General features: G+C 39.5%; 1 protein-coding gene across 2 annotated transcripts in view; it reads left to right on the top strand.

The window, feature by feature from the left end:
• The first annotated feature begins 439 nt into the window (after positions 1 to 439).
• SRBD1 (S1 RNA binding domain 1) overlaps positions 440 to 12,927 on the top strand; it is a 132,854-nt gene continuing 120,366 nt past the window's right edge. Inside the window, exons 1-7 of one of the 2 annotated variants that reach the window (XM_035891267.1) lie at positions 440 to 540; positions 6,016 to 6,098; positions 6,507 to 6,672; positions 7,691 to 8,053; positions 9,575 to 9,741; positions 10,850 to 10,967; positions 11,105 to 11,243. In XM_035891267.1, the coding sequence (XP_035747160.1) occupies positions 6,016 to 6,098; positions 6,507 to 6,672; positions 7,691 to 8,053; positions 9,575 to 9,741; positions 10,850 to 10,967; positions 11,105 to 11,243 (1,036 nt within the window). In that variant the 5' untranslated portion in view covers positions 440 to 540. Of the gene's footprint in view, positions 541 to 5,151; positions 5,318 to 6,015; positions 6,099 to 6,506; positions 6,673 to 7,690; positions 8,054 to 9,574; positions 9,742 to 10,849; positions 10,968 to 11,104; positions 11,244 to 12,927 lie in introns of those variants that run through there. The other variant, XM_009635668.2, reaches the window with a different exon arrangement.

Below are 12,927 nucleotides of genomic sequence, written 5' to 3'. Positions count from 1 at the left end.
AGCCGTATCCCCCTGGCTTCAGATAATGTCTGTTTTCATAGGTGTTTTGAGATAAGTGGTTTAAAAAATGCATGGGAAGCGTTTGTTCCCTTGCCTTCCTGCGTGCGCCTCTTGTGATTCATTGACAGGCTGCCGCATAACGCGGGTTGTTCCTTCTCCCCAGCAGGACCACGGGTTATAGGAACAGACCTGGAGGAGAATGTGCTTTCGAAGGGCACAACCTTGGAGGTTTGCCTTTTCGGTGGTACTTCTCTAAGTAGTAGCAGTAGGTGGTACTCCAACTCATCTTACACCTTTTTCCTTTCTAATTAGCGTTGGGGACTGTTTTGCTGTGTGTGTGTACCCTATATGTCTCTCCCTTTCTTTCTGACTGTAATTTTCCAGTTAGCACTGAAGTCTCCTGATTTGTGTCTGTGACTCCTTTCTCAGGCAGTCTTGACTGGCTTTGTGCAGGAAAAGTCCTTGGAAATCTATTGCGCCAGCTTCTCTGAGCAAAAGTGTTTGGGAGTTCTCCAAGGTTTTAACCTCGAGAGGATTACAGTAAGTTGGATTTGTGTTTTGAAGTACAACTTAGTTGTTAGAGGTGATAAAAACCTTCTGGAGTGATAGAGCAATTTCCATACAAGTCCCTACCATCAGTCTGCATCGCATTTTTTACACTTTGCTGCTGCCACTATGCTCACACTTTGATTTCTTCTTAGCATGTTATCCTAGCATGCAGTGGAGGTATCTTAAAGTGAGAAGCAAAATCAAACTGTTAAGAGCCTACATAGTAATTACTGAAGTGGGCCATTCTACTGCTACTAATAATGGTCTGAAATTTGCTTGTCATGTGGGATTTGTCGTGCTCTTTATGTCCTGCCCCAGATGCTTGGTGTTACAATAAACTTTCATTTGGCTAGTCCTGTGTGATTTAAGAGAAAGCTGAAATGCGAAATGTTGTTATGCTTGCTGTTTTCTTCATGCTAGAAAAGCAGAGGCTGTAGAGCAAAGTTTGAGGAACTTCCTGCATAAGCAGATTTCCTTTCTGGAAGGAACGCGTTACTTTAGATTAACTGAAAGAAAGCTTTAGAAGCTTCTGTGCCCTTTTCTGCTGGAGAGGGATTTTTTTGCAGTTACTGAAATGAAATGAATTTCCAAGTATATGTGTCTTGGTGGTGGTGTGTTTGGTTGGTTCTGTGGTGCTTGGTTTTTGGTTTTTTGTTTTTTTTTTTTTTTTTTTAATCCTGCACCTTCAGGTAGAATAATCTATTTGATTGAGTTTAAGGTGCAGTAGACTTTGTTGATATTTAGATCTATACTTCTCTCGTTATGAGGGATTTATGTGATTTAATGTAGTAAGGTTATGAGATTTAAATTGGCCATAATGGTATTTATTTGCTTATACTGTGAAAGTATAATCTTTTCTATAACTTTCAACTCTTAAATACTTTTTTTTCTTTTTCCCCCTAAAGTGGCATGTAGGAGATGTGGTCTATTAGGGTTACTGGAGCAATTTCTCAGTCTGAAATTGTTGCTCTAATGGTGGAGCTACAACACATAGCCTTGTGCTAGTGCTGGGCTTTTTTTGGGGGGGTGGGGAGGGAGAGAATGGTGGGGGGAGTAGTGGTTTTTTTCCATCTAATTACTTTTAAACTATTATTAAACTTCTCTTCCTGCAAGCAGTTGCTTATGCTACCTGGATACACATATGATGAAATTTACTTTTAATGGGTGGTATCTTTGCATGAATAGGGAGGTTGAAGCAAGTATCAGTCTCTCAGTGAGGCTTGGATTGCTCTTTAACATAAGGCCTTTAAAGCCTCAGTCTGTTATATTCTATGTGCTTCCTAGAACTCCCGTTTGGGGAGAGAGAGAGACGAGAGGAATGATTACTCCCTTGCTGTATGTTTTGTGCATACCCATATTAAGATTCTGTACGGTGAAGTATAAGAGCTACCCTGTCACTCTTCTTTATTCCTGGCATGGCCCAACACCAAACTACACTAGCCATATTTTAGTGAGTAGCTGACAGGCAGGGAGAAGTGTGCTATTTACAGCCGTCAGGGTAGCTCGAGTTGCTTTGTGGAGCTCTGCATTGGGTGCAAAGAATAGAAGTGGTGGGAACAAAAGAACTGGCAACAAAACTGATGCCAAACTATTTGGAGAGTAGACCTGGGAGATATATTTATCTACAACAGCAATGATTTAAATAGTTTCAGCTCTTCTTCACTGGGCAGCATAATAGCTCTGTAAAGTCGTCTTTCGTTTTTAAGTGGGAAGTACTTTTGAAGAACATGCTGTAATGTGAACACTGTGACAAAGAACATGCTGGGCTTTGTGGAGAAGCAAGGCTTTAGTGATGACTATGTGAACCAGAGAGAATTCAGGTGTTTCAAGCAATAATGTTTCATGCTGCTTGCTGTCATTTGGGAGATGGATAATCCAAAGAGCTTTGATGCTCTTGAATGGGGGATCAAGGGTCTAGTGTGAAGGTTCAGCATTAAGGTTTCAGCCTATTGTGCAGAGGCAAAATATTATATGTGGACCAATCTGAGATGAACCAGGGGTTGGGAGCTAAAGTTATGTGGGCAGGGCTGAAGTTTCTAGCTCCTGGCCCCTGTTGCCTGGCATGGAAGTAAAATCCTGTTGGTGAGATGATTAAGAACTCTCTTTCCCAAGGAACACTTTTTTTTTAGTGACTACAAAGTTTCCAACAACATATATAAAATAAGAAAAAAAAAATGTGTTAGCAAATGTTACTTGGAAGTTTGTTGGCCTCAGGTACGAGGAGAGCTGCTAGAACAGATATGCCAACTGGCAAGCCAGTGAAATCCTACACAGGGCTAACTTGTGCACGTCACTGGCTACTGTGTGTTTACTTCCTTCAGGTGACAAGTACAGGAGACACGAGTAATCCAGGCACTGCAAACACCTGCAGTAAGGTACAGCAATACTGAACATGGACAGAGGAGGGGGAAAAAAGTTTACTTTGACTTGTGTCTGGTATAAATTGGTTACTCTTCATTTTTCAAGACATAGTCAGTTTTGTAATTGGCTCTTCTACAGCTATGGGACTTTTCTGGATTTGGGAAGGGGATGCAGATCTATGCAAGCTATAGTTTCTTTCCTCAGAGTAGAAACCAGCCCTCACTTTGCATATGGTTTCCTGGAGGTGATAGAGAAGGAAGAGATATAGGCAGTTTTCCCACTGAGGTCAGTCTATCTGGAATATACAATATGGGACAAGTGGCCAACTTCATGTTGTCTTGATCCCAGCATGCTGTGGGAGGGTGAATAAAGCTTTTCCAAGCTCCTTTGACACTTGAGACAGGAGATGTGGGGGACCATGTCCCAGTAGAAGCAGAGGACGTAGCAGGCAATAGCTTGTTTGAGAGCCTTGTTGTGTAGTCAGTGCAGTCAGCGTTCTAGATGCCCCGTGTGGAGCATAACTGTGTTTGCCTGTTTCTTAAGTCTTCCTGCCTCACTTCAGGGACTGTCTCTAAGCTTTTTTTTTTTTAAAAAAAATCTGTAATAGTTATTCATCATCATCAGTGGCATTTAGACTTGTTGCTTTTTCATCCTCTTCCCTGCCTCCCCCTCTGCAGTGAATCACAGAAGGGCTGTTTTTCTTAGTCATTAACTGTAGGTGTTAGCACACCCTACCCTAGCACAGGCAGCTTTGGAGGAAAATTTAGCAGACAGCTGTCTGGCAATTTAGAATCAAATCAGAAGTACTTTTGAGGATTCAGATAAAAATTATTCTTTGTAAACAAAAAGAACATACGTAGCAACTGCAAGATTCTTTTTCTACAAATATGAAGTACAGTTAGTTTGATGTATACAATACTAGAAGGGGAGATGTCTATGGCTTGTTGGCCCTACCTCACAGTGAAATACCATGAGTTTTTCTTTTCTTTGTGATACCCCACATTTGATATTCATCTCACAAATGCTCTTTGGTATTGGGCTTTTATTTTGAGCTGCAGAACTCCATTTTGGCTTCTGACCATGGCTTGTCTGTTCATGGAGAGTTATTCTGAAGTAAATTTTGTGCTTTAAATTCACATCTTACCTTGGTTCAGATTAACTTTGTGCAGGTACAAAAGCCTTTAGGAACAAATAATAATGTAATTAAAATTAGAGTTCACATATCTGAGGCCAGTTCCAACTTACTGTGTGCTTGGGAGAACTGACACAATATCGATGAGTGGGACAGAGGACAGATTCTGTGCTGGTCTTATGATGTTCTTCTGGATCAAATGTTTTTGATACTTCTCCAGCTTTCTGAAGGACTGCAACAAACACGTAAAAGATGATCTAAAATTTTTTTAAAGAGGAAAATCCAAGAAATCAAAAGAAAAATACCAAACAAACATTGAACTGTCCCATAAAGACTTAGCCTTATTACATATCACCCTCTGTTCTATTTCATGCTTTCTTATGCCATTTTTATATTTGCTATATGGTAATTCTCGACTTAAGGATGTAGGAGCAAATACTAATCTGTTCGTGAAGAATGTGGAAAAAGCCTGGTTGCATAAACAAGGTGCTCATCTCCTATTCTTATGCTGTTACAAAGAGTTAAATCAGTCACCAGTGCTGGATGGCAGGAAGTACAATTAACTTTCTAGAGTAAGCTTTACTCTTGCTTTAGTCTTACTTAATGTAACAATACAAATGTTGAGATATTTTGAGACCCTGCCCTTGGCCACTTGAGGTGAGAGGGAAATACTAGCAGAAGAAAGACCTGCTGGGTGAGGCTTTCCTTTTACATGGGCTTTTGGGTAAGTCCCAAAACTATCGTGGTGATATGCTGTGTCCCCGAAACTGGCAGGGAAGTTGGGAGGGCAGTGTTATGTAGGGGGAGTGCTGACCTCGGGTGAGAGAGCATGCGTGTTGGCTTTTTCCTTGGAATACTAAAAAATACCCACTTAACTGGATTAGCTGAAGAAGCATGACTGATAATGGTATTGTAAGGTAAACACCTAATTTGACAACAGAAAACTGTGAGACCTAACCATTTGAAATGTGTCCCCGTGCCTGCAAAAAATGGACTAGAGATCCATCTGGCTCAGGTGTTACCTAATTCTGGAAATCTTGGTGTTACAAACATGAAAAATATTTTTTGTTTCTCCCATTCACAGATTAAAGCACAGTATAAAATGGAAACATTATTTTCATGCTTCTGAGGTAATGGGAATAAATAAATAATCCAAGACTATGATAATGACTGCTCAGCTATAAAGAGCAAAGGAAAACGGAGAAGCAGAGTGGCTGGGTGAAGTTGCAGGTGTCTCAGAACTGACAGTGAAAAGTCACCTGGGAAGCTAATAAGGTGAATAATACTTTGTGTGTTCTGCGGAGATTTCTGTTTTCCTGAGGTAAATGTGTATTCTAACCAGTCACATAATGGGATTTCTGTCAGTGGAGCAGCACAGAAATGCTGACCTGCTGCTGACCATGACAGTTGCCACAAGACAGAGTTTTGTAAGCAATCTAGTAGCTAGTGCTATTTGACGTGGGCCTCAACAGGCCTCCTTCCGCTGCGGTGCTGAAAATGGTCACTTAAATTCTGGTACTGCTCTACAAGGAAAACTTGTTAAAAGCCATTTATAATAATAGTTATGCTTCTGGTGCTTGAACAGAGGCCAGAATGAAGTTGGATTAAAGAGCATTTTGCTCTTGATTTAAATGGCACTTTGCAAAACTCTTACCCAGTTTGTATGTGCAAACATGGGACTTGAAGGCTTGCATCGCAGTGGTAAGGCTGGGTCAAAGGTCAAGGTGCAAGAGAAAAATAATTCGAGAGGTTATAGAGCTGGTTTGTCTGTTTGCTCGGTTGAAAAGACTGTTGAATGGGTGCTGCTGTGGCCTAAATTCTTGGTTACTAAGAAATCCAAACTTGCTCTAGAGGGAACTTTTGTGATTGGGGAAGACATTATGAGGGCACACTTGGCAGTGAGTTAAAGGGCTGAAGAAGAGAACAGAACTTCAACCAAATGTTCTATTTCTCTCTCCTTGCCTCTGTTTCAGATGTCGTCCCTACCAAGGAGGGTGAAATCTGAAGCCAAAGCCCTTACACCAGAAGACGATGAACTACCTTCATTTCTAAATTCGTAAGGTTACTTTTTTCCTTAGGATTTTTTTTAAAGGTTTATGCTAAGCATGAGTGATTGCGTAAGAACAACACTCAGTTTCTGCGAGGTTGATTAGAATGTTTTAATGCACAAAACTTCAATTATAAACCACAAATTACCTATGCTGTGGTGAAGATGGGGTGAAACTGAATTGCCGGTTGTCCAAACAGGATCAGGTGTGTACACATCCCAGTGACCAGCTTTGTGAAAGCTTGGTAAATTGTTCCAGCTCTGCAACAACATAGAAGACCTGTATTTTAGTCTGCCTACCTTTCTGTTAATTTTTCCTGTTCACTTCCTTTCGTGTCACAAAACACTCAGATGGGCTTGCTTATGTATTTTTCTATTCTTTTCATAAGCAATATTGTTCACTCATTTGTTTCTCAGGTCCTCTGAATCAGAGGAGGAAGAGGAGGAGTGGGAGCCAAAAAGCAAAATTGCCAAGAGACCTCGGTTGCCAAAGAAAAATGAGGCAAAAACTAAAAAAGTTGCTGCTCCACGGCCAGCTGTGGCCAGGAAAAAGGTCAAGAAGGTAGCAATAAAAGAGGAATTGGTGAGTATCTGTAAGCAAGAGAGATTTAATTACTATGGTTGGCAAGTAGCATGAGCAGAATTTTTCCAACTCTGGTTCACTTCATTGCCTGAAGTCTGATCAGCTCATCTGATTCCAGTGTTAAAGTGAATATTCAGTATGTTTGATAAACGTGGCTTTCTTACATATTTAAGTGTCCCAGATCAAAGGGCCCTCCTTTAAAGTTTTGGCCAATGATAATGGAACATGGTTTTCCCTGGAGATCTCTTTCAACAACAAAAATAAATAAATACCTCTGTTGTTCTTTCTGTAATAAAAACTAAACACTCTAATATCTCTGGTTTCTGTGTTGAACCTTTGATGTCTTCTACCTTTTCACCAGCTGGGTACCACAACAAAAAAAGGCCTGTGCTTACGTTTCCTTGCTTGGCTGTTTCACCCAGTAAGGATCCCAGTTTCATTATGGTGAATAGAAGTGCATCTTCTATCAGACGTTACTTACTTCTGCCAAAGATTAACGTCGGAAGTCAGGTCATAACAGAGCCCAGTCCTTCTGGTTTATACTAATGTTTCTGAATGTTTTGACATATGTGACATACTGAGAAATACATTCTGAAGACAACCTCTGGGGAAATTCAGGAAAGGTGTGGCATGACTTAGCAGACCAAATCTCGGTTCCAGTTCCCATGCTGCACCTAACACCTCATTAGAAGAGTGCATGCCTGCCCTGCTGTTCCCTGTTTTGTTGAGATGAGCGGAGGCAAGGTCTGTGGGTCAGTGTCTTCTGAAGGAGAGCCCAATTAAAGTCTTTCCAGGATAATTGTATTTGGTCTTTTAAATCACAGTTCTGCTGGGTATGTTTGCATCTTTTCCTCCACACAAAATATGTTTCAGGTTACTTGATTTCTGGCTTGGCATTTTCCTGCCGGACAGAGACATCACTTGGGAAAATGATGCCTGGTATCAAGTCTTCCTAGGTTTTAACTGAAATGTTGAAGCAGTTTGTAACAGTCAGTGCTTAATATGGTTTCTTTGGCAGGATGTATCCTTGCCTATTGCTCCTGCAGAAGATAATAGAATGCAACTTCTACAGCCTAAAGAAGATGATGTAGGCACTAAAGCAAAAACTTTAAATCAAAAGCCAGAAGTGCCAAAAAAAATGGAAAGCAATTCATTCCAAGGGAAGAACATCAAGAGTTGGGAGAGTGATGAAAAACCCTCAACAAGTGTTCTTGTAGTGGGAAATCAGGTGAAACAAGAGAAATCTGAGGAGGGTTTTGCATTTGATGAACCACCTTTTAAAAAGATTAAGTCGACTACATGTCCTGAAGGAAAGCCAGTAAAAAATCTAGGAGGCAACAAAATAAAAGAAGAATTTGAAATGAACTGGGATATTGTACAGGTATGAGATCTCCTTTTCTGAGGTATCAGTGAAACCATATCCTACATAATTAGCACTTAAAATCTAACACACAATTTGAGTCCTCTTGGCATCAGTTGGAGTGTCAGAGAGTCACTGTACTGTTAAGTAGTCTGCTTAACCTGTTAAGGTAGTTACTTTTAACTTACAACTGTTAACTTGTTAACCTCTGCTTAACTTGTCATAATGCATGTATAAATATAAACGTTGGTTGGTAACTGTTAAAAGTTCAACCTTTAACATGATTCAAATATCTGTGACTTAGGCAGTCCTTAGTATAAAGCTAGCCTGTAACAGTTTGCGCATTTCTTCCATCTTAGCAAATGGAGTTTTTTGTGGATATAGTCAACTGAAACTCCTACAGGAAGGGATGCTGAAAGGTTTGGGAAGGCTGTGTGCATAGTTTCAGAATTTAAGATTTAGTGTGGATCATTTCATTGTAGAGACTCATTTGAGAGTGTATATCAATTTACAGTACTGTCAGGGAGGAGGTTGCATTCTTGGAACAACAGTGACATCAAGGGAGATATCATCTTTGTTTTTGTAGGATGTTAACTTTGAAGCTGTTCTCATGAAGACAGTTTTAGGATAGCTCGTGCTCTGGGAGGCTGGGGATAGTTATGGAAGATTTTAATATGAATAGAAAGGGAATAGATTGGGTACGCCTATTCATCATCCTTAGTACTGCCAGCTAAAGAAAGGTGTAAAATTTTGTTCCCGAGTCTTTTAAAATATTCCTGGAAATGCAGATGGAGAATTTGATCTCCATGTATTGCTGCTCTAAAAGCAGTGAACATGATGGTGATGTTTTATTTTCAGGCTTCAGAACAAAACTTTTGGAAGGCTTTTAGATCAGCCTTCTATGGGAATAACTGTAGCGAAGTACAAACTGTGATAGTTAAAATGTTACTAAGCTAAGGTAATTACATAGTTTGTCCTGGGTTCTGTATTGATACGCTATAACTTACCTTTAGAAAGTGCGCTTTGTACAAAAATATGGTTTACTTTGTGAGGCTCAGTTCATCTTGAAACCTGTAGTAATATCATACTAGTTTCCAGTTATTGGTGGAGTGGGATTTGGATCAGCTTTGGGATTGTGGGTTTTGTTTGTTTTGTTCAACCATGAGTTATGTCAGTGTTGGTTTAAAAAAAAAAAAAGTTTGAAGTTTTCTGAGTTTCCATGTGCAGTTTGTTGTCTTTCCATTTTTTTAAATTATTTTTTTTATGTTCCCAAGTGGCACTCCTTCCTGCATTTTTTTTTTCTGTAGTTACAAGTTTCTGGAAACACGGGTTGCTGCATGTCTTTCTGAAGTACTGGTTGTGGTGGCTGGATTCGTGGGAAGCCTGGCATCCTGTCTTAGGGAGTACAGTAGTCCCTGCTGGCCAGCATAATAATCTGGGGGTGGTTTTGAATGTAGAGCGAGAGGCTGTTTAAAGCAATCTTATCACCTTTCTTAAATGTGGTATTTTTTTGGTTGGATTTCTTTTTTCTGTTTGTGATAGGCCTTGTCAGAAATAACAAATGTTGAACCATGGGTATGTGCAAACTTAATTCGCCTCTTTAAAGAAGAAAACACAATTCCTTTTATTGCTCGGTATCGAAAAGAACTCATCAATAATCTGGAGGCAGATGCCTTGCGAGAAGTGCAGCAAGCACTGGAAGAGCTACGGTAAGTAAGTTAATTCAGGGAGCTTTCGGGGGGGGGAGAGGTAAGTAACTACTGGCTGCTGCTTCTGTGTCCCTGTTTTGGCATTTTGTACATACTGCAATTATCAAGATGCTCCTAAAGAAGGAAGTTTAAAACTGAGGTAATTATGCTCAATGCTTGTATGTTTTTTACTCTAACAAGAAATCTAACATTATTAATTGCCAAAGAAAAATTAAGATCTTAATCTTTCTGCAGTTTTAGTAGCTTACAGGTCCTGGAGATACCTAACCCAATTAAGTGTAAGCTGTGCCCTTAGGAAAAGAATCACTAAGAATCCCTTGGCTCCCCACTTGGAACAGTGAAGCCTCTAGTGAAGAGCACTTCATGAGGTTGTAGTGCATCAGGAGGGCAGGCTAAACCATCACAGACCATTGCAGCAAAGAAATGATCAGGAAAGCCTGCTGCAGGGGTGACTGAGACTGCTCTCACTACTCCTTGCTTTTGGGTGGTTGTATGTTCTTGACATGGCAAGGGAACAGACTTGCCAGCTGTTCTGTCAACATGGTGTCTTCTTCCTTGTGCTCCCTGGCTATACCCTAGCAGGAGATTCTTCCCAAAGAGGGAAGGTGGCCTGAGATAGTTCTTGTCTGAACAAGTAATTTAAATCATAACAAAATACCTTTTGCTGCCGGTGGTTGCTCACAGGTATCTTATTGAAGGTCTAAGAATCTAAAATCTGGTACCCTGTACCTGATACTGCAGTACTACCTTGGTGTGAATTACAACAGTAAGTGCTCATCAACATGGACTTAACTTAGGGTGTTTTTATTTGGCTTCCTGGCCAGTAATCTTGCAAAAATGTATATAGCAGTAATGACTATAAGTATTGTTTGATGATTTTTCTTAAAGCTACCACAAGATATTTTGATACAGTTTTGAACTAATTGGAGAAAGAGAGTAATAGTTAGAAGCTCTTTTGGATTGTCATACTTGTTTTGTTGAGGATTAGCATGAGACACAATCTTTAGGGGTTTGAGCAAGCTTCAGCTGTGTCCTAAACAAGGTCACAATCAACAACCTTTTTAATCCACCATGAAACGTGACCATTAATATCACTCTTGCGTTTTAGTACTGTTGCGAAGAAGACGCATACAATGATACAGAAGTTGAAGAAAGAAGGGAAATTATCTGGATGCCTTTTAACAGCATTATTAAATTGCAGAACACTGGAAGAATTAGACCATGTGGTCAGTACAGTAGTCTTTTTCAGATTATCTTTAGTTTAAACGTAATCTTGTGTAACTAAATAGTGCATAATGCAAAGTACATAGCATGACTGAAATATTTCCTTGCATTTTAATAACTGTATTTTTTTGTTCTAAAGACTGCACCTTATAAAACTGGGAGTAAAGGCACCAAAGCCCAGAGGGCCAAGCAGCTGGGATTAGAACCTGCTGCTCTCTCCCTTCTGCAGAATCCTATGGAGCTCAATCTCTTTTCTTACATTAGACCTAATACCAAAGGTAAGCAGTCCACTTCTATGAGCGGTAATGTCTTAAATACTCAAAAAGGTCTTAAAGGGGAAATTAATTTAATTGTTCTGAGTTGCATTATTCAACTAATTTGAATTCCACAGTTCTTCTAGCAGCATGATCTAGTTAGCGGTGTCCCTGCTCACTGCAGGCGGGGTGGACTAGATGACCTCTAGAGGTCCCTTCCAACCCAAAACAGTCTATGATTCTATGTGGTAGATTTTTAATTTAATGCCGTGGCTCCCAAACCTTTCCTGTCTTTATGTCCTGTGCTGTAAACAGTAGTAATTCTGGTATATCAGCAAACAGAAGCGTGGAGATGTTAGAGTTGACATCTGTATTTACTGGTAATTGGGGGGAACTGCACTGCACACCTGAGACCTCTCCATGGTTCTACTCTTACTTGAATTGTTTACTGAAGATTCAATGCTGATTGTATAAGGGGTTTATGCTCATACTTTTTACTGAAGTAAATGTCATCCATCAAAGCATACCTTAATAAAAACTGGCCTTGTGACTGGGAGTGAGCAGGAGAGAGTTTGTTATTGAATGGCAGTAGGAGTTGAAGAAGATGTAATCACTGAAATTTGAGTAGGAACTTTAACGATATGATTGTCACACATAGACTGCAGAATTGTGTTTCTTTGTGAATGCAGTTATGGGTGAATCTGTAGGGGGCAATCTCTGACAATAAAATACGAAGATTGCTGCAATCTTCTGTATGGTGTTAAAATGGAGAAGTGCTTTTCTTTCCTGCCCCAACATTTACTTTTTGAATTTTAACATAGAAGTGCCGAACCTACTGGTGAAGCTGACTCTTACTTTTCCCATTTCTGTTTTTCTTTTATTTAAGTACTGTTTATAAAGTGATCCTAACTTTGCATTGAAAAATTAGTTACTAAACATTCTGATTGTTTAATTACTGCATTTAGTATATGTCATTGTTTCATACAGCAGTATATTGCAACCACCTATCTGACTATTCTGGCAGAGTCTAAAGAGCCAAATAAAAAAAATCTTCACAGTGAAAGTTCAAATAAACTATTTAGGGTGCATTCAGAAGGGAGTGCTATTTGTTGCAGCATAAACACTTCAATTTTTGGAAAAGGTACACCTATTTTCAATTTTGTGCTAGGTTTATATAATGGTTGCCATTTGAAAGGCATATCAGAGACTACATACATACATGAACTGGGTCACTTTTATCAACTTGGGAGCCAGGTTGACAACCTATATACAGTTTGAGATCAGAGTGAAGTTGCTAAAGGGATGCACTATTTGCTGTGCAGAAAAGTTTTCATCAAATCTTAATATTCAGTTATTTTAAATTCTGTGGTTTTAAACTTACACTAAAAATAAACTGAAATAAAAACAGCAGTTCATGCTTCAAAGTCAGATATCTGAAAGTTATGGAAGTAGGCTCACCAGAAAACTTCATTCTTCTTTTAGTTGTATGCGTGGTCCAATATTTTGCTAATTAAACAAGCATGTGCTGTTTTTACAATGGACACAGTTAATGCCCATGTGAGTGGTGCTTGTTGAATGGGAACTTTTTGATTAGGTCTTTAATCCTGATTAGTTTTGGTCTGTTCTATCTCATTCAAATTCTCTGCTAGAATTTTTGCCATGTACACTTCTGGTACTTGCGTGTCTCATAATAATTCATATTCAGTAT

Source organism: Egretta garzetta, unplaced genomic scaffold (assembly GCF_000687185.1).
Source record: "Egretta garzetta isolate BGI_Z169 unplaced genomic scaffold, ASM68718v1 scaffold123, whole genome shotgun sequence".
NCBI lineage: Eukaryota > Metazoa > Chordata > Aves > Pelecaniformes > Ardeidae > Egretta > Egretta garzetta.
Note: the sequence above shows the minus strand (reverse complement) of the source record. Positions and strands in the feature narration are given on the sequence as shown.